The sequence below is a fragment of the Xiphophorus maculatus genome, chromosome 10 (assembly GCF_002775205.1).
Source record: "Xiphophorus maculatus strain JP 163 A chromosome 10, X_maculatus-5.0-male, whole genome shotgun sequence".
Lineage (NCBI taxonomy): Eukaryota > Metazoa > Chordata > Actinopteri > Cyprinodontiformes > Poeciliidae > Xiphophorus > Xiphophorus maculatus.
Window position 1 is genome coordinate 9,609,348 of NC_036452.1, and position 20,288 is coordinate 9,629,635.

At 37.7% G+C, this 20,288-nt stretch overlaps 1 protein-coding gene across 1 annotated transcript; it reads left to right on the forward strand.

Moving 5' to 3' along the window:
- Positions 1 to 1,128: 1,128 nt before the first annotated feature.
- timp2 (TIMP metallopeptidase inhibitor 2) lies at positions 1,129 to 17,421 on the forward strand. The gene is made up of 5 exons (XM_005794618.2): positions 1,129 to 1,586; positions 10,856 to 10,956; positions 11,038 to 11,146; positions 13,579 to 13,703; positions 15,013 to 17,421. Exons 1-5 carry the CDS (start codon positions 1,454 to 1,456, stop codon positions 15,208 to 15,210), a joined length of 666 nt encoding a protein of 221 aa, XP_005794675.1. The 5' UTR covers positions 1,129 to 1,453; the 3' UTR covers positions 15,211 to 17,421.
- Positions 17,422 to 20,288: the final 2,867 nt, after the last annotated feature.

Here is a 20,288-nt window from a genome sequence, read left to right on the forward strand (position 1 = left end):
TTAGGACCTCCAAGCCACCAGGGAGCGCCAAAGCTGCATGTTCAGCGTACAAAACATTAAAATAACCCGTCTGTATCTGTACTTATCTATTTGTTACATATTTTATATGTTTGAAAAACAAATAAAACTTGATAGTTTTGTGTTTTTTGTGCTTTTTGCGTTATTAGGTCATTTGTTGGACGCATTTGTTGGTGATGTTGGCTGGATAATTGGTTGCTAAGCACTTTTTAAAAATTATTTTGCTACTAAGTTTCTGCTACGCGTAACCTAGCCTTGGGTGATTTTCATTTAGCTGGCAGGAATGTATTCTTCATTAACTGAGCTATGGTGTCACATTGTGTGTGTGTATATATATATATATATATATAAAGTCAATTTTCACTAAAAAATCAGAAATGTTTGGGATTATTCTCAGAATTATTCTAAAGTTTCAAAAGGTGATTTTTTTTTTTTTTTTACTTTTTGAAACAAGTAAAAGCTAAAAAGTATTTGGTAAAACATATACTGAAGTACTGGTAATGAATCAAATTATCAATCATTTGATATTTAAAGATGACATAATCAGTCGGAGCAAAATTTTGGTATTTTGAGGATAAAATAACAATAACTCATACAAGTAACAAAAATAAAGCAAAAGAAATCAGTTTCTTTCAATAAAAACTTATGAAACTGTAACAAAAACTGCAGGTGTTTGGTCAATTTTTGAATAAAACTTTCACCAAACTTTTCACAATGTTCTTCACTGCTTCATTCAGCGAATGGGTAGACAACGCAGACATTTTACTCAAGTAAGAGTAGCGATACTTAATAAAATTACTCAAGCTAAAAGTGAAAAGTAGATACATCTCTTTATTGTCATTGTCACAAGAACAACGAAATTTAAAAAGTGCCATCAGTCAGTGCATATGCTTAAAAACAAAAAATAACGGTCTCCCAATTCACACACAATGTAGTGTGTAAGTACAACGTAATAAAAAAATACGAGTAAGTGTAACTAGTTACTACCCAACTGTTCACATTCAGTGGTTAATATTGTAGGTCAGATTCAAGTTATGTTGGAAAAAGGGACCTTTTCTTCTCATCATGTGGGAAACAGCGCCCTCTGCCGGTGGTCCGTGTAGCGAGCGGGGAGGAGCCGCAGATTTATAGAACCTCCTCGATCCCTGAAGTCAAAACACTCCGGGCAGACAGACATTTGCTGACAGCAGTGTGAGGACGGGTCTCTGGTCTCACCGTGTAGCCTCTCTGTCATTACGGAGCCGAACCGGCAGGTCCTGCCCGGTTGTTGTTGTTGTTGTTGACGACGTGCGTGTCGGGTGAAACCAGCGGAGGGAGGAAGTGTTGCCTCTGGAAATACTCCGCAACGCAGCTGCGCAGAGGGAGACGAAGAGGCTGAAGAAAAAGAAAAAGAAGAAGAAGAAGAAGAAGAAGCCCCGCTGCAGTGTTTACCAAGATGCCGTTTTCCGTTAACGGCATCCTTTCTGCGCTCGCGCTGCTGCTGCTGCTGTGGCGCGCGGAGGAGCTCGCGGAAGCGTGCAGCTGCGCTCCGGTGCATCCGCAACAGGCGTTCTGCAACGCCGATGTAGGTGAGTGCAGCTCTGTTGTTGTTGTGTTGTTGTTGTTGACGTGTTGCACCAGGGTGCCCGGCAGCTGTCCGGAGCTGCTGCGGCGCTCCAGAGCCTCCGAGGCGGCTTGAAAGGGCGACCTTGGCCGGTGGAAACCGCTGGAAAGCCTGACGATGAGGGGGGGTGTTGCTCCGTGAGAGTCAAGGCCATGGCTCAGGCAGTTTGCACCACATTCCAGCTCGACACTTGCATTCCTACGCAGATTTAATTTAGCCAATAATTGCCAACTGAAAAGCAAAAGTTTAGCAATATTTTGGGAGAAAGAATGGTTATAAATATGCTTAAATGTGCATGAGGTAATCTCTAAATAAGGAATAAACACAAATTTCCAAGAAAAGATTATATTAATTTTAACTTATACAGAAATCTAAGTCAGTGGGGTTGCTAGATGTAAAACTATCCCAGGCCACGGCCGGATTTAAGAGGATGTGGGCCCTTGGGTTCAGTTTTGCTGCCCTGCCCAGTGTACTCCATCGGCCTCCACAGACACCAGATCTTAATCCAGTTGACTAACTTTGAGATATGGTGAAATGGACCATTTGCGTCATGGAAATGCGTCCGATTTGCCCAGACAAGTCTCCTAATTTCAACAGATTGATCGTTGATTACACTTCGAAGTTTTCAGTCCGGGTTCTTGTGAAAATGAACTTTTCCCCAAATTACAGATTTGTTATTAACAGTCTTTCTTTGAACACAACGTCATCGAACTGAATATTTACTGTAGAGGATCAGCAATGACATCAATGTGCTCCAAACACAAAACATAGAGAACACATTGCAGAGAAAATTGCTTATGAAAAACAAAGTTGCCTTCTTTCCAACTGATTTTATAGTCTAGCTTCAAGAGTATTTTTTGCCAAAAAACTTTCTTTTTTTTCTTTGTTTTCTTCTTCAGCTCATTTGCTAATTTCTTAGCAAAAACCATAGTTTGCAGAGAGGCGTCAAGGGATTAAAATCAACGTAAAGATGAAGGTGATGAGCATTTACAAAAAGTATTGGAAGGAAAAGGTCCAGAGTCGTGAGGAATTTCAGAAAATATAAAATCGAACCCTATCAAAAATTAATAGGATAAAATGGAAAGTGGTCATAGAGGCTGAACTAACAATGAAGCAGCTGCAGGAATGTCCAACAAGGTCTGGTTGTTTTCTTCAATAACAACAATCTCCCGTTTTCTCCATATTTGTGGGAAAATAGGGAAGAGATGCAAACATTTTAAGGATTTTTTTTTGCAGATGTTGCCAACATGATGTGAAAGATCGAATACTACAATCGAATCACGAGGTTGTTCAAGGACACCTTTGGTGTATCATTTTGTCAGAGGTGGTTACACGTTTGAGATCTAAAATGTATTATATAATGTATTATGTCCGATTTATTTGTGCAGCCCATTTAAATTAACAGCAGTTGACCAAATTGCTTCACAGTTTGCACCAACTATCACAGCATAAAGAAAAGAATAAAACAATAAAATAAAAACTCAGTGATATTAAGCAGCAACAAGAACACAAGTGGAGTAAAAGTATCAGGAAAAACAGCAACTCAAACTGTATTAAACTGCAGTGAAAACATAAATATTAAAAGTGGAAGCGCCTACTGTCTAATGTCAGAGGGCAGGTTGTTCCAAAGTTTAGAAGCCACAACCCGGGAAAAAAACATAAGACTGAAGTAGCTCAGAGAAATTTGGTGGTAAAAGCACATATAGGCATTTATATGACATAGTGCAGATATTTTCTTTCTTATGTCCACGAAAACCTTGAAAAGATTATGTTTCTTTGCAGATTGACTAAAGGTGACCTATTATGCTTCCTTGAACAGGTTAGAATATATCTATAGGCTATACAAAATATGTTTGCTAAATTTTTTGCACAAACTTATTCTTGGATAATGAGATTTCAGTCTGGTCAGTTCTGCTTATATCGAGCTCCTTTCAGATTGAGCTGTTTTAGGGCCTCTTGTTACTTTAAATCCAAATAAACTCCTGCTGGAAACGCCACCATTTCCATGTTTACACTTGCAATGGCTGCAACAGATGCGCTGTTATGCAACCATATATGTTTGAAAAGCAGAAGTAGAGCCTCCTTCACACCCCAAAAATGTAGCAAGTAGTTTCTGGTTGGTAAGTCAACAACAAAGCACTTGTCTTTTCCAGCAGCCATTGTACATTGCACACAGTGGCTCAGCTGGGGTTGCTAGGTAACGGACTGGGCTTCCCTGGGGTTACTAGGTAATGGGCTGGGCTTGTGCCTGCTGATTTGTGACATTTCATTCAGAAGGTTTTTGAAACTGCTCGTTTTCCAGACACCAAAGACATTAACTAAAGTCCAAAAAGCAGCTGGGTGTTTTTTTTAAGGACTTTAGCTGTTTTAAGAAGCAGTTGAGACCCAAATGGAACTAACAAAATGTGTAAAATGCATATTAGGTCCCCCTTTACAGAAAATACTAAAGTCACACTTTCAGATGTATATGTTCTCATGGCAGTCTGATCTTCACTAGCAGTACTGTGGATGATTCCTTAGTCTTTTCTTATTCCTCTAAATTTTCCTTCTAAGCATTTAGACTTAGTTTCCATCTTTCAAAGTGGATCCTTTGGAGCATGTGGCTCCCAGTAAAATAGATTTATGCCTTTAGTGCATCTGCACTCAGTCACTGCTCCGTTGGTGTTATTATTTCCCCCTGTGGTTTTATTTTCCCTTCTACCCTTACGTGCACTATCTTAGTCTGATATAACAGGAGAAAATCCAGCCCCATCACTGCGCTCAGCTCTAAAGCTCCAGGATGAAGCCTGGGTTTTGCGGTGCAACGTGGCACCCCTTGTCAGAAGGGGACAAGGGGACGGAGAGAGTATGAATGCTGGGTAAAATTCAACCGCAGAATATGCAACACCACAACCTTTTCTCAATTAGAAAAAAAAAATATCTAAAATGCCACTTCTGTGCATTTTTCTGGGTGGTGCTGGGGAGGAATTGCAGGAATGTTTCTGGGGTTTTCCCAACTTATGTTTTTGCTCCGGTGCTGCATGGGGACAACACACCCGTGTGCAGGCTTTCAGAAACCAAACACAACTGAAGGCCTGTGTGTCCATGCCATGCTCCCACTCACTGGCTATGTAGGACATCTGGCTGTCAGTGCTGGGAGGGGGAAAAACGGGCAATAAAAAAATGGCAGTGGAAGTTGAAATATGCATGGTATCCTGAAGAAAGTTGGAAAACTGGATTGCTGTGGCTTCAGCTTTTCTGCTTTTTAACTCAAATCACACAAGAAGTATGTGTGCTTCACAAAACGGAGGCTCTATTTTCAGGTGTGACTCAATCTCTCGCCGGCCGGGTGTCAGCTCCAGAGACAGGATGTCTAGCAGCAGAGGTGCATAGGTGTGCTTGTGTTGTTTTTTTTTTCTAACTGCGTATGAGTCAGAAAAACATTTTTAATGGTCATGCAGACCACCAAACCACAGAAATTCCCAGTTTCATTGGTGGCGCATAATTTTTCGTCAGCTTAGAGGGTAAAGCGGCAACGTGCCATCAGAAGCACCCACAGAAAGCACAGCAGTGGCATGGAGGAGGGCAGGGATGCGGTTGAATGGTGTTTAGATGACTTCAAATAGGAAAAATCATGGAGAAATTTGCATAAATACAACAGTGGAGGTTTGTTTTAGTAAACCGAGGCCTGGCTTTAGCTGTTTGACTCAGTGTGTGCGTGTAACCTCTTCAGTTTTCATCCAAAGTGATGCTCCAGGTCAGACCGCAAGTCATCAAGAGTCCTGCCGTGTCATGCGTCCACTCCACAACTAGCAGTGCAAACATCCTCTTTTTAAATAAATCACTTGGCCACAGAGGGGGACTTCCCCCCCACTGCCCTGCCCAGTCAGACTGGTTTATTGTCTGGAAGGCCAGAGTCACCAAACTGTCTGCACAGAAGCAGAAGTAGCAAACAAACAGTATTTTCAGCTTAACATTTTTATCCACCCTCCATGTATGTTGTTTTATTCACTAAGAGGAAACAAAAAATGAAATGCTGACTTCTTCAACCAACTCAAATTCAGAAAATTATCAAATTAGTTCCAGTTTATGTCTCTTGATAGTTTGCAGCTGAATTTTGGTATTGTTTTGGTTTTTATTTTATTTATTTGTTAGTTTCCCATTTTTATAATTAACTTATTATTTTTATTAGACTTAATTTAATTTTTCTATTTTATTATGTATCTACTTGTGATGTTGTGTTTGTTGTGAAGCAGTTTGGTCAGCTGAGGCTGTTGTAAATGTGCCTTATAAATAAACTTTGACTTGACTTGAGTGTTTTGATCAAATATGGGGATAAATAACCAAAATTTGCTACAAATCTCATCGATGAACTATTTGTCTCAAGAAGTATTTCTAAAGGCTTCAAATGATTAAACAAATTTATAATTTCAGAGAGACATCAAGTCCTGTAAAAATACAACATGAAAGAGTTAATCTAACATAAAAGTTTTAAATGATTTGATTAAAAATAAAAATTACCCTAAACCTAAAAACCCTTGATGGTGAAAACTGTTTTAAAGAATTTCAAATAATGTTTTTGGTCACCGTGGAGAAATTTCAGCCCTCTTTTCTTGTAAGAATTTAGCCACATTAGAGGATTTTACTGTTTCAGGCCACATGCCACAGGGCCTTGATAAGATTTAATTCAGACTTTGACTAGGCCACTCCGAAACTTTCATTTTGAAAATTGTTTATTTTTGAACTCTTATTTTGTTCTTGACATAAATGTCGTAAGAAGATGGCTGGACATTTTCCTTCTTTATTTTATGCTTGACAGCAGAATTGATGTTTTAATGCATTACAGAAAGTTACCCAATTTCTGAAGACGCAAAGCATCACACCACCTCCACCGTGTTTGACTATCAGTTAGGGATGGGCGATATGGACTTAAGATTTTATGACGATATTTTGAAATGAAAATAATGGTAGAAAAAACAGTTAATTATTAACTTTAGGCAACCAATGGCACCACAAACATAAATGCTGCTTTTGAAAAACAACATTTCTATTTGAAATAAGCTTCTTCAGGATACATTACACTTAAAAAAAAAGTGTGATTTATTTCACTAATCTGCACATAGATACTTCATTTATCATCATATTTTTAAATTTACAAATATTTTTAGATGCTATTGTGGAAAAACACAGGACAGAATATAGTAAAATTAACATTTTAGTCAGTTTTTAAAATAATTTAAATTTACTGTAACAATAATAAATCAGAATTCTTGTTTATAAATTATAAATGATACGATAAGAGCCTACTCCTTCTGTCAGCAGGATTTTCTTTCCTTAAACTCTGTGGTCATTTAAACCAGATGTAACTGGGCGCACACCTTCCATAAAGTTCTGTTTGTGTTCAGAAAGATAAATCCAGAGCTTTAACACAGATGTTGCACGACAATCTGAGAGCAAGTCGGATTTTTATTTAATGTTCAAGTGAAGTAGAAGACCCACTTACATCTGAAGCTGATTAAATCAGACCAAAGAAGGCGCTCTGCTGATTTGGTGATCACTGGACGGCGAAAAAACAAGTTGACAGACTTGCTGAACAATCAGTGGGGGGCTCTGTGGTGGGTGTGTGGGTGTGTTTGAGAGGAAATCATTGCATATTCCAAATGATACATGTGTATAAGTCATTAGGAGTCATCTCAGCTGGCTGGATCAGGGAACAACTGAAATGTGGGTCACTTAGTGGTTTATGGAGGGGGTGGGGGGTCCAGGCTGCTGGAGGACGCTCACTGATCAGACGATTTCAGGATCAACCGGCGCCCAAACTCGTCCGCCTTACTGGTAATCCTTCGCTTCTCCAGATCTTACACAAACATAATCTGATTAGTTCTCGATATATGTATCGTCCCAATAATTATTGCGATAGCTGATGTTATTGAAATGGTATAATGATGCTCTCAAAGACTGGTAAACTTTAATTTAGTAAAAAAAAAAAATCCACAACACTGGAACTGGAAGATATTTTAAACAACCAAAATTAGTGAATAAAATGAGAAACAAAATCTTCTTACAAACACAAACATAAATAAAATGGATTATTTCTGTAAACAAATTCACTCTCCACAAATATTAACCATCAGAATGTAAATTATCGCAATTATTTTAGTTTATGATGCGATTAATTAGTGTAGGCTGTGTTTATTTGTCCACTGTAGCTGATGCTGCTGCACATTTGCACAAGCTTCAAATGTAACTAAATTGTACAAGTTTTTCTGGGTATTTTGATTCCTCTAAAGCAGAATATTTATACATTGTTTTGCTTCCTGTGTCAACACTTTATGTTGCTGTCCTGTTGCAGCATGTCGGGCAAACCACATGGAGAAGCTGCCAGGGAAACAAAGAATATCTGAAGACGAAATCTTAATTGCTTGATTGACTTTATGGAATCAAGATCATCAGAGTAGATGAGTTACATTGATAAAATGTGAGCCTGTTTGTTTTTTGGTGGTGAATATGTGTAAAGTGGATGTGCGTGTGCTAGAATTGCAATGACGTTGCAATGAATACAAACTGGTATGAAAAAACAAAGAAAGGAGACCCAGAGAGGTGTTTAAGGGGGATCTATTATGTAAAATTCACATTTTGCACATTTTTAATACTTCCATTTAGGTCTCTAGTGCTTCTCCAAACAGACCAAGTACTTAAAAAGACACCCACCCTTGAGTGTTTTGGTAATAAGTTCATTCTTTTTGGTGCTGAATAATGAGCAGTTTCAAAAATCTCCTGATTGAGTCACAATCAACAGGCACTAGCAACCCAGCCAGAGCTCCAGCACGTTTGGTCAGCTGGTTTTACCGCTGTATGCGCTGTACAATGGCTGCTGGAAAAGACATGTTGATGTACCATCAAGAAACCACTTGCTGCATTCTTGTTGGATGTGAAGTAGGCTCCAGTTCTGCTTTTCAAAGATGTTTGTTTGTTTAATTGTGCATTTGTTTCCAGCCATTTTCCTGTGTGAGAGTAAACGTTGAGCAGGGGGGGCGCGGCCATCAGCAGCATATTTGGATTTAAAGTGACACGAGGCCCTAAAACAGCTCAATGTGAAAGGAGATCAAATTAGGCTGAACTGACCAGACTGAAATCTCATTATCTTAGAATATTTTTGTAGAAATGTAGCAAACATGTTTTGTATAGCCCATAACGTGTTCAAGGAAGCATAAAAGGTCACCTTTAACGGCAGAATACAAAGGGCTCGCCAAGAATATAGAGTAAACTGAGCCAAAGGGGGGTGAGAACAGCAGTGTGTGTCTTTATCTCTGTGCACGTCCTCTGTTCATGCTCATTGTAGCCACCCCCACCAAACACACGTACACCCACACTCTTATTGCTCATATTTTCCATTCTGAAATAAATGCTCCTAGCATAGCTGAAGCTTGAAGTCAGTCAAGCCATTAAAACACACAAAATACACACACACACTCATGGCCGAGTCATTCTCCGAGCTGCGGCCTGTGAGTCCAAATTTTTAATCCCCAAATCTGTTCCTGTCGTTGGTTCCTGCTCCTGTTTTGCTGTAAGCGGGTGTTGTTGTGGTTTGAGTGTGCTTAGGCTCTGTTATTAGCCTGAATTGAGAATCAGAGGTTTGGGTGGTAATTTAGAGGAGGATGCGTTGGCTGCACTGCGTCCATAATTAGCTGCACTTATAAACATGGTGGTTTATAAGTAGAACACGTTAGAGTGTGAATGCTTGTTTCTAAGAATTTTTATGTTTATTTGAGATTTTTTTTCAATCTAATACACAGCAAATATGTAACTTTGTATTTGTTTTTCAAAGAAACTCTTTCAAGGGCTTAAATTTCTTCAGGTTTAAAAATACGCAGCTTCTCATGCATATTTTATATTTGGAAACTGAATATTAGAGTTCTGTTCGACTCCGATTTTACACTCCAGTGTAAAATTATTCATGTTGAAAAAGTTTCTTATTGGACTATAAATGAATTGGAGACATGTTGGCTCATTAGGCATCTCAGTTACCAAGGTCCATCTTTAATGTAAGACATTTTGCAGCCCAGATTGTAACCTTAGCTGATGCATGCAGGCTGCTAGCGGAGGTGTCCTTCATTTGATGCTATCTGGTTCTGTTAAGCCACAACAGCAATAGCTGCAGAGTTTGTAGTTTGGGTTATTTTGGCTTTACAGGTGAAAAGCCAACAGATGAGTTAAGTTCTTTATTTGATGGAAGCTTCACAAGAAATTATACCAATAAAAGATTGAACTGTGGGCAGGATTAACGCTAACATTCTCCAAAATTAATGCCATAAAAATACATCTTATCTCTATGAGACGAAAAGGTGATGCTGCTTCAACTTTTCCCTGAATATTATTGCTAGAAATCATTTAGTTTCTGTACAATTATTTGCTCAAATATTTCAAACCAATCAATGGATGAAAGTTTTAAGCTGGTTATTTTCTAGCTTCATGTAACACTTAGCTGCGCTGCAATCATTCTTCCATAAGCACAATATCAATACTCTTTCAATATCTGCTTTACAAAATTACTTTTCCTTTTTTTTTTTGCTAGAGCTGCACCAGTCAGGTATTTTCTGGCCGATGTAATCTTTTAGCTTCTTTTCTTATTTTGTAAAATCACTGGTGAAGATATGTAACTTATTTTATTTCGATTTCTTTAATTCAGCTTTTGATGACATGATTAGCCCTCGCAGCTGGTCAAGCATAAAATCTGCCAGTTACTATCTTTAATTTTGATTTTAGTTTATCTATTTTCAAGTAGTTTGAACATTTTTATTTTTAATAAACAAACACTGTTGACTATTTATCTCAAGGTAGACAAATCAAGAAGAAATACCTACACCTTATGTTTTTACTCCCAAATTCTAACATTTCTGGTTTTTATTTGACCTTTTCTGAATAAAAGGTCACTTCTTACTTTGTGCTCAGCTCTTATTTGGTGGACCGGGGTTGGCAAGTTGAAATCTGAACAAATAAACACCTGGACTTCCTCAAGGCTGGATTCTGTGACACAAATAAGAAACGATATGAGATAAGAAAGGACATGAATGTGGAGGGATGGAGGAAATGTCACCACTTTTAGACAATCGAATAGGTGGAAATACAAATGTTTTTCCTACACTTATCTCTTCCCACGTTTATCCAGACATAGAAATCTTGAAATCCTATTCCATACTTGTGCAGACACATCTATGCTTCTGAGTTAAATCTTCATCTGACTCTGTTTTCCAGTGATCCGTGCAAAAGTGGTGGGCGAAAGAGAAGTCGATTCTGGGAATGACATCTATGGGAACCCCATCAAGAGGATCCAATATGACGTCAAACAAATCAAGGTTTAAATGAATCTACAGATGCCCAACATGTTAGAAAAGGTTTTAGTGTTTTACTCTTAAATATTCTTGTTGATATTTCAGATGTTTAAAGGACCCAACCAGGACATTGAGGCGGTTTTCACTGCACCTGTTTCTGCTGTGTGTGGCGTCACCCTGGATGCAGCTGGGAAGAAGGAGTACCTAATCGCAGGTATTTATACTAAATAATGTTGCACAACTATTGTGTTAATGAAGCAGAAAGCAAATTCACAGAAACACCCAGAAACTGAGCTATATGTAGAAATTAATTTGAACATTTCTTTGTCTTGATTGCAGCAGCTTCAGTGTAATAAACAAAAGTTAGGAAACTTTGTGGAGACAGTGAGGAGAGGCTGGAAAGCAACGGGAATTTTTTAAAAAAGATGACATTTGGACATGCAGGTGTGCTAAACCAGGCAGACAAACACAGGGTAGATAAAGACTAGTGGGCATGTTGGGGGAGGAAACTCTTTATGTCATTATGGATAATGATACGTTTCTGTCTAAACTCTGTGGAGACCAGTGAGCCCTCGTCTGCTGTAAGACACTTCGAGTCTCCGGGAACGGTTGAGTAGCTGTTTACTCCACAGTGCATTTCTCAACAGCTCAAAAACTGCAAACGGGTGTAATTATCATTTCTATGTTAACACACAGCGTAGCTTTAACGAGAAATGCATCACTCAAGAAAAAACGGAGCTCCGCAGGGCTTAATATTTGACCCACTCTTACATTTTTTATTCATAGCTGCTGTTTTATAGAAATAATTTAACTTTTTAGACTTGGCGATATTGAGCACCTTAGAGTGAGATGAGAGTGTCCCTATTTTAAAATAAGTTCAGGCTGAAACTAAATGCAAAGGATCAGGGACTCTTGAATATTCTGTAGAGTCAGAAACAAAGATCATCATGAGGACCAAGGAACAATAAAGCTGTGTGAACATGGAGTGATGTTTAATCCATCACATGAAAATGGAAAGAGCATGACACAGCTGCAAACCTAAAACTAAAAAATATTAATAAATTATTAACTCTGCATTCAAAAAGTATTTCTTAAAATTAAAATATTTTCACATTGATTTAATTTGCCAGCGTGCATCAAAAATCTGCGTTAATTTGATTCATGACAAATTTAACACAACTGTTTACCTTGAAGATTATATGTAAGTGGCCCTTTATAGTCTAGAGGGCCACATACAGAACTGTAGCGGGCAGGATTTGGCCCCTGGGCCTCGAGTTTGACATATGTGATCTAAAGTTGCTATAAGAGCTCTTTCTGAAAGTATTCAGAAAGACTAAATGTAGCTAAGAGAACTGTTAAAGAGACAAAATATTAGGATTAGTGGGGAGGATATTTAGACTGTCTAAACATGGAAAGACAGACAAAATATTCTGTATCAAATGGATAGAGCTGCGAAAGCAACATTTATAATAATAAACCTTTTTAAAAAGTAGACAATCTGCAGCTCAAACATTTACAGTTATAATATGGTAAACGGGTCTTATTCCACTGGCATGTTATTTCACTTACAGCTTGAACTTTTTCATCAATATAAAGAAATTACTAACTTAAAACAAGCTCCTATATCTTGCTGACTTATAAGTTAGTTTTGTCTTATTTTGAGCTTGTAGAAACTACAAGACCAAAAATACTTGGTAGGATTTTATGTTTTTGTAATGTTGCAGCGAGAATTGCCGAGAAAGATTGTGCTACAAAGTGTTGAGTCTGGTTGGATGACTGGACTTTTCAGAGTTTTATTTCAAAACAACAACAAAAAACATGTCTCTTTTGCTTCCTTTCCCACTTATGCACAGCTATGTGTTCAGCCAATTCCTAAAAATACACAGAAGTTTGCTGCTGCAACATGACAAAATGTGAGAAAGCTTCAGGAGAGCGAACACTTTTTCACCACACTGTAATGTTTTCATGTTGAGAGAGGTTGATGTTGTGAATTCAACGAACAGGAGCATCTGAATGAGGCGGCAGACGAAGCAGAGGAGACTCAGCAGATCATGAAGTCATTCATGCTCTGGTTTCCCCATCTCAGACAGAGATGCACCCGCAATCATTCGCCCCCTCTAATTACACGGAGTTGTAAGAGGAGGAACTGCTGAAGCCAGCGTTTCCTTTCGCAGCCTCAAACAGTGGCAAAAAACAGTCAGTTTTCTGCTGAGTGGGGCATCTTTGGAAAATTATTCATCTTCTTTTTAGGTGGAAGGGTCAAAAGTTGGAAGATTTGCGATGAATTGTGAGTCACATGAAGACTCCAACATGCTGAGAGGTGTTTTACAGACAGACAGACAGTGATGAAGACGAAGGGACACACATCTCAGGAAATCTGCCAACTTTGCTCCACATATCTTGTTTTGTCTAGTGCCACTTGTGTGGGTTGCACAGACGCTGGCGCAGTCGTTAAGTGTGGATGCCTGCGGGCTCCAGTCTGGAAAGCAACAGCTTTTTATCTGGTGTACCAACGAATCTGTTATCTGTTGTTCAGCCTGTGAGAACATCCAGGGCTTGTTGTTTTTCGCCTAATCTTGTTTCGTCTGAAATGTTCTCTCACATGTGCTGTTTTGACGCGCCACGCCACAACTCGCTCTTTTCCAGGCAAGGCTGAGGCGGGCGGACGCATGCACGTGACCCTGTGCGATTACATCATGCTCTGGGACTCCTTGAGCGCCACCCAGAAAAAGAGCCTCAGCCAGCGCTACCAGATGGGCTGTGACTGCAAGGTAAGGCAGCATAGGGCCATCTGTGTCTGGTTAACTCCCAGCATGACTAAACAAAACAGCAAAACAGGCAGCAGATATTCGCTTCCTGCAGAGAAAATCCAGACACGAGCAGGCTGGGTGAAAACAAGACATCACAACAACAAACTGGATTTTAAAGTTAGTTACTTTTGGTGGTTGGTTTTTAATTTTATCTTAATAAATTAGGCAAAAACAACATATTGTTGTTTAAGGAGTTCTCGACATCCATCAAAAGCTGCAACTTTTCAATTCAGTGACATGATTCAAGTGTTTTTTTCTCTTAGTTCTGATGATTATGAATAAAAACCCTCAATTGCATTTCTTAGAATATTACATAAGACCAAGCAAAAAGGATATTTTTAACACAAAAATTCTACGTTATCATAATAATAAGGAAGACTGCTGACTTTGATAGTTGTTCAGTAGACAGTCATCAACAGCTTCAACAGGGAGGGTAAGCAGCTATAAAGTTCATTATTAAGTAAGCTGGCTGTTTGCACAGTGTCGTATCCAAACATCTTAATTTAATTTAAGTGGAAGGAAAAACTGGGTTAGGAAGTGATGTACAAGCAACAGGGATAACAGCATCTTATTAAGTGGTTTAGTAAAGTTTCTAACAAGTCTGCAAAAGCCTTGAAGAGTATTTGATTTGACTATTTGGGTGGAGAATAAGAATAAGGTTAAGAAAAACATTATTTCCAGACTTTACTGCTTATATCATTCTCTAAAAATGCCATCCCTCATTACAGTTGTCATAGCATGTAGTGTTTGGAGATTCAAACTGCTCAAAACCTTCTCTATTTTTTAGTAGATGAGATGCTAGAGCTCACAGAAAATGGTGACAAGCTTACAATAATGTAAAATAATTATCGATTTATTCACTACAAATATTATATAAACGTGGCTCTGAGTAATTGCAAAACAAATTTCCATAGCGGTAGACATTAAATGAACAATATAAGTTGCAAACAACATATAATTTTCCAGAAGTGTATGACCTAAAGTGTTTTGAATTGATTTATAGTGGAGCATTTTTTCCTCATCTAAACTGATCCAAAGTTTTACTCCATGCACTGAAATGCACATTTCTGTTTAAAATCACACTTCATTCTGTTATTTTTGTCATCTTAAGACAAAGAACTTTTATAAACTAATTGGCAGTAATCTCTTCACAGCATTTTTAACATTTATAACAAAAATAATCACCAATATCTTTAATTTCCTGCTAATATTATTCAGTTTCATGTTAGCACAGAGTTCACAGGGACTTTGTCTTGTGTTTTTTCTGCAGATTGTGCGCTGTCCCTCTCTGCCCTGTGAGATCTCAGCCCCTGAGGAGTGTCTGTGGACGGACCTGATGATCGAGAAGCAGGTGCATGGACGCCAGGCCAACCACTATGCCTGCGTCAAGAGGGCAGATGGCTCCTGCTCTTGGTACCGTGGCGTTGCCCCACCCAAGAAGGAGTTTCTGGACGCAGAGGACCCTTAAGTCTGTAACCTGACAGAGAGAAACGGAAACAAGGCAATTGAAATAAATAAAAAAATAGGCTATTTAAAAATGTAAAGCTATCGTGATAGAAATTAGCTGCTGTTCTGAAAATAACTTTTAGCCTCTTGTCGATGTGACCACTTTTCATGCTAAAGTTTCCCATGATTAAACAACTCAGAAGTGGCTCAAAAGTTGTCGTCGGATGCAGCATTTTTTTATTAAACAAAACATGACATCATGAGACTTTGGCTGTGTTGGAAATGTTCACTCACTCGTTATGTAAAGTTCATTTTAAACTAATTCGTATTTACAGTTATTTATTTCATAAATAATCACCTGCAAGATAGAGGCCCAAATTTGAGGTGATAGAATCGGAAAATCAGACAATTAGCATTGACGTTAGCAGTGCGACGCTGTTTTACACACTTCATGCACAGTTAGCATACTAGCATACTGATACTAGCAGTCAGGCTCAGTTAACTTAATGGCCAGATGTTTAATATTAGCCTTCACTCAATCTGTTTGTTATTAAAAGTTGATTACTTTTCTTGAAAGCAAAATAATTGAAGTAATTTCCTGTTCTATTCATGTCAGCCCATAGATAACTGACACTGTTGTTAGCAGTTAGCAGGCTGACATTAGTGGTCACCACTCAGCTATAAGGTAACTTCTTAGCATTAGCTTTGATTCGTCTTTTAAGACCTTAAGTGAAAACACAACAGTGGTCCTAGAAATCAGTTTCTGATTCTAAAACATCCATTTACAGTTAACATTTGCTAATGCTAACGGTTAGCATAAACCGTAGGCGGTTTATACAGACCTCCCTGTATTCTACTTTACAAAATGGGCGAATTACTAATAGTGGACTCAGTAATGACAGAGTGGACAATTTGAACACAACTGTAGACTGGTGGAGTGTCGGTGCAACTTCCTCCTGAGGCTGGCGTTAGGAGGTAATAAACTCTTGCTGAGACAGAGCTCTCCCTGTCCAAAAACACTCGACATCAGAGCGGCAGTCAATCATTCTCTGCTCCCTCAGCCCATCATTTACTCTCCATCTTGCTTCAACTTTTATTACCTCATTCTCTATTTTATTCCAAAGCAAATTTCAAGTTGCCTTTCTTTTTTTAAGACTTAAATATCTCTTATTTACACTTCTCTCATTTTCTCCCCATAAGTACTGGTGACGTTAGACGCCCGCAACCTGCTTTCCTTAAATAGAGCGCGTAGATGAAGATTACTCATCTAAATTAAAGCCAACTCCTCTTCACTACTCTGCAGTCGAATCTTAAATACTGTGTCCCCTTCTTTCTTTTTCATCTTTATGTAGCTGTACAGTACCTATGCATATACTTTTGGTGTTACTTGATAATTATTATTTACTGCGTTAGAACTAGATTTGCACTTTTTGAGGATGAATTTCAGTAAAGACAAGAGCCTGAGCACGCGGATGTGACATTTGTCATTTGCCCAGACTGCCAAATCCGCCTCTGGCGCAGATTGTGTCTGCACCAGATGAAAGATTTTGTCTGGTGATGAAAGAACACACGCAAATCTTCGCTATGTTTGTCATAACACAAAATAAAATATTACAATAAAACCGTAGACGTGTGAAAGTTCTGGGTATCGGGCAACTTGGGGGAGATTGAATGTGTGAAAGAGGGATTGAGACGAGCTCGCAAGATGATATTTCAGTGTCTTTGTATTATCTGTTGATTGTAAATGCAAACAGCGGTTTAATGGTATTCTCTACATGCCTAATGTTAGCTCTGACTTCTCTTTCAAGTTATTATTAAATAAAAGCTTTATCGCTGTCCTAGAAAGCAACCTAATCAAAGTTTACAGTGCTGTTTTATACACCTCAACCTACAATAACTAAAAAAATATATGTATGATGAAGTATTAGAGGCATAATTTAAAAGTAAACTCTTTCTATTTCCATTTACTTTGTACTTTTCAGTGTTATTATAAAAGCCGTCATGATTTTTGTGTGATTGTCCACAATTGTTTTTAGCTGTCTTCAAACAGAGGGACCTCTTGCGCTGGAGTAACGTGAGAGTGCGGTTAACAAGTCCTTTTAGCGGAAGTGTAGAGAAATAAGTATACATTGTTTTATTAGAGGACTTTGCATGTTTTTGATGCTTTGTGTAAGTCCAGGCAAAGGACAGAATATTCAGTATTATCAAATAAAAACACAAGTTTGAAAGAGTATCTTCTGCTTGTCTGTGGGGGTTTTATTTTGCTTTTGTTTCATTATTTTAATTCAAAAGATATTCCAGACCAGAATACAATAGCGTCTTTGCTCTTTAAATTTCAGCTTAAAAGCAGGTCAAAGCTTTACAAGAATGAGAGTATAGCAGCTAGATAGTATATACTTACTCAAATTAGCATTATTAGCATTTCTATGGGGGAATTTTTCTGCCATAATCCAAAAGCACACATTTTCAGTCTGAAAGCAGGAATTCATGTCTTTCCTCTCAAAACTTGTAATGCTTGTACTCAAAACTTCTCCTCGCGCTCAGACTCGCTGCTTGCTTACGAAGCATTTTCTGCTTGCTTCTTGAACAAGAAATGAGCACAGGTGTACCTCAAGACTGTGTTCTCAGTTCTTTATCTTTTACTCTGCTGACCGATTATTCTTCTACAAAATTCAGCACAAAAGAGGTGTTGAAGTTTTCCAACAAAACGAAAAGAGGATGAAACATCCTACCAGAGCAGAGTGAGTCAGTGCGGGAACAATAATCTGCCTTAAGACCTCAATAAAACTACAAAGCTGAGAGTCAGCAGAACTAAACTTCAGAGAGTCTTAAATATAACAGACTTGACCCAGAAAACTCAGCAAAAGCTGACATTAGTGAGAATTCCCCTTCTCAGTCTCACAGCTTTTTAAAGAGAGCGTCTCAACGAACCGCTCACATCACGGGATAACAACGACACCGCTCTCATTTCGCCTGTAAGCTTTCGTATCGCTTCTATTTTGAAAAATATACAGTTTTATTGAATTAACAACATTTACAATATGAAATGGCTTATATTTACTAGTGTCAATTATGCTGCCAAATTCCCACGATTTTCAGAAAAATCAAAAACTGAAATATTCTCAAAGCATCTCAACAATTTTTCTACAACTTTATGCAAAAGGTACAGTTATGTTCAGGTAAACTCATGAAAAGACGTCAAGCTTGTAGAAAAGATTGATGTCGAGGCCATGGACGTTCAAAGATAAAAACCAAACTGAATGTTTAGAGGATGACAAGTATTTCAGGACATTAGGTTTCTTTCACACACCACAAAATGCAAAAATTAATAGAAAAGCCGATAATTTCTCAGCCAAAACACCTTGGCATTAAACCAGCAATCAGCCACACATTAATACAATTATATTTGAACTGAATTCATCAGCTTATATTATAGATGATTAAAAAAAAAACCGGCATCGAGTCAAGGTCGGTTCTTCCAAGATTGTACCCTCTAAACCACTTGTATCAAACTTGAGGCCTGGGGGCCAAATCTGGCCCGCCACAACATTTTAAGTGGCCCTCTAGATGCTTAATTACATCCATAAGTCCCTCCAGTTTTTCACAAATCTGCAAAATTCACATAAAATCAACAGATCCTCACTTTTGTTTCCTGATTTTACTACAAATTTTTCTCAAAATTGATCAAAAACATGGTTTAAGTAAGTGACTGCTGCCTCAGTCTTACTTAATGTCAAGTGATTGATAAGGTGATTAATAAAAAGTCACATTAGTGCGCATATCATAAACGTTCTTGAAAAATATTTCAAACTTTTAAAGAAAACCTGATTTTCATTGCAAAAAACCCACAAAAACAATCACAAAATCCTGGGAGGGACTGGTCAGTGTGAAAATCTTTTCAATATTATTTAATTTTAAGAAACACTTATTGAAAGTCAAAACAACTATTTATTAATATTTTAACAGTTCAACGGGTTTTATCAATACATTCTGGCAAAACCTGCCCTTTAAGAACATTCAGCTTTTTGATATGTCCCAAAATTAAAATGAATTTGACACCCCTGAACCCAAGACCATAAAAATAAATAACTTGAAAAGGATCTTGAACAATCCATCCCTGGATGAGACACACTTCTAGAGAAAAATACATTTTTCTCAGCTCATTTGCACAACACGAAAGTTTAAGTAGATTTTTATCAGTTAAAGATAGTAAGTGTTAGGATTATTTTTTTTAAAACTCTGACTATTAAACTGAATAAACTTTCCAACCTGCGGTGAATCTTCAAATTTTCAGAAAGCTGCAGTGGGAATGAGTGAAACTTTTAAAACTGTCACTTCAGTGCAAAAACATAAAATATGACTAGTCTAGTTTCTAACGCAAATATCAGAGTATACTTGAAATAAGACAAACTTACAAGTAACTTTTCAGCACAAAATATAAACTTGTTTTAACCCTCTCATGCATGAATTATGATCCTTTGTGTCAGAATTTTTTTTCCATTTTTTAAATTTTTTTTCTTAAGGCATAAAAAAGGTAGGAAATTTTTTTTGTAAAAATAATTTTTATTTTATTTTTTATTTTTATGTGATCAATTGTAATTTTGTCCAAATACAAAGTTGTTATTTGAAAAATACATCAGTAGTATTGTTTCTTAGGGGTTATCTGATGTCACAATATTTTTTTTACTTGCAAGAGTCGTCTACAGTAGAAGGAGGGACCGGGTCGGTTCTCATGCTTTTTTGTCTGTCGGCCATATTGTATTTAACAAAAATAATTTCTTGCATTTGCAGCTGATGGCCAGTAGTTGATGGTATATTTTATGATGCATTAGTGTCCACTTCAGTGGTCTGTGTGCATTTATAACATAAAAATCCACAGGAAGCACAAGAAAATGGCTTTTAGATAGCTGTCCACTGTAGTGACCACTATGCATGAAAGGATTAAGTCAATAGCTTCTTAATACTAATGAAAAGGTGCTAGTTAAATAATCTGCCTTTGGAAGTAGTATTTTTGACATTAAACAAGCTCAGATATCTTGCTGAAAACTTACTTATAAGTTAGTTGTGACTTATTTCAAGTGAACTAAGATTTTGTGTTTT

Coding starts and splice junctions, on each gene's coding strand:
- timp2 (XM_005794618.2), top strand. CDS start 1,454: ATGCCGTTTTCCGTTAACGGCATCCTTTCTGCGCTCGCGCTGCTGCTG. Junction 1,587..10,855: donor GTTCTGCAACGCCGATGTAG/GTGAGTGCAGCT, acceptor TCTGTTTTCCAG/TGATCCGTGCAAAAGTGGTG. Junction 13,704..15,012: donor AGATGGGCTGTGACTGCAAG/GTAAGGCAGCAT, acceptor TTTTTTCTGCAG/ATTGTGCGCTGTCCCTCTCT.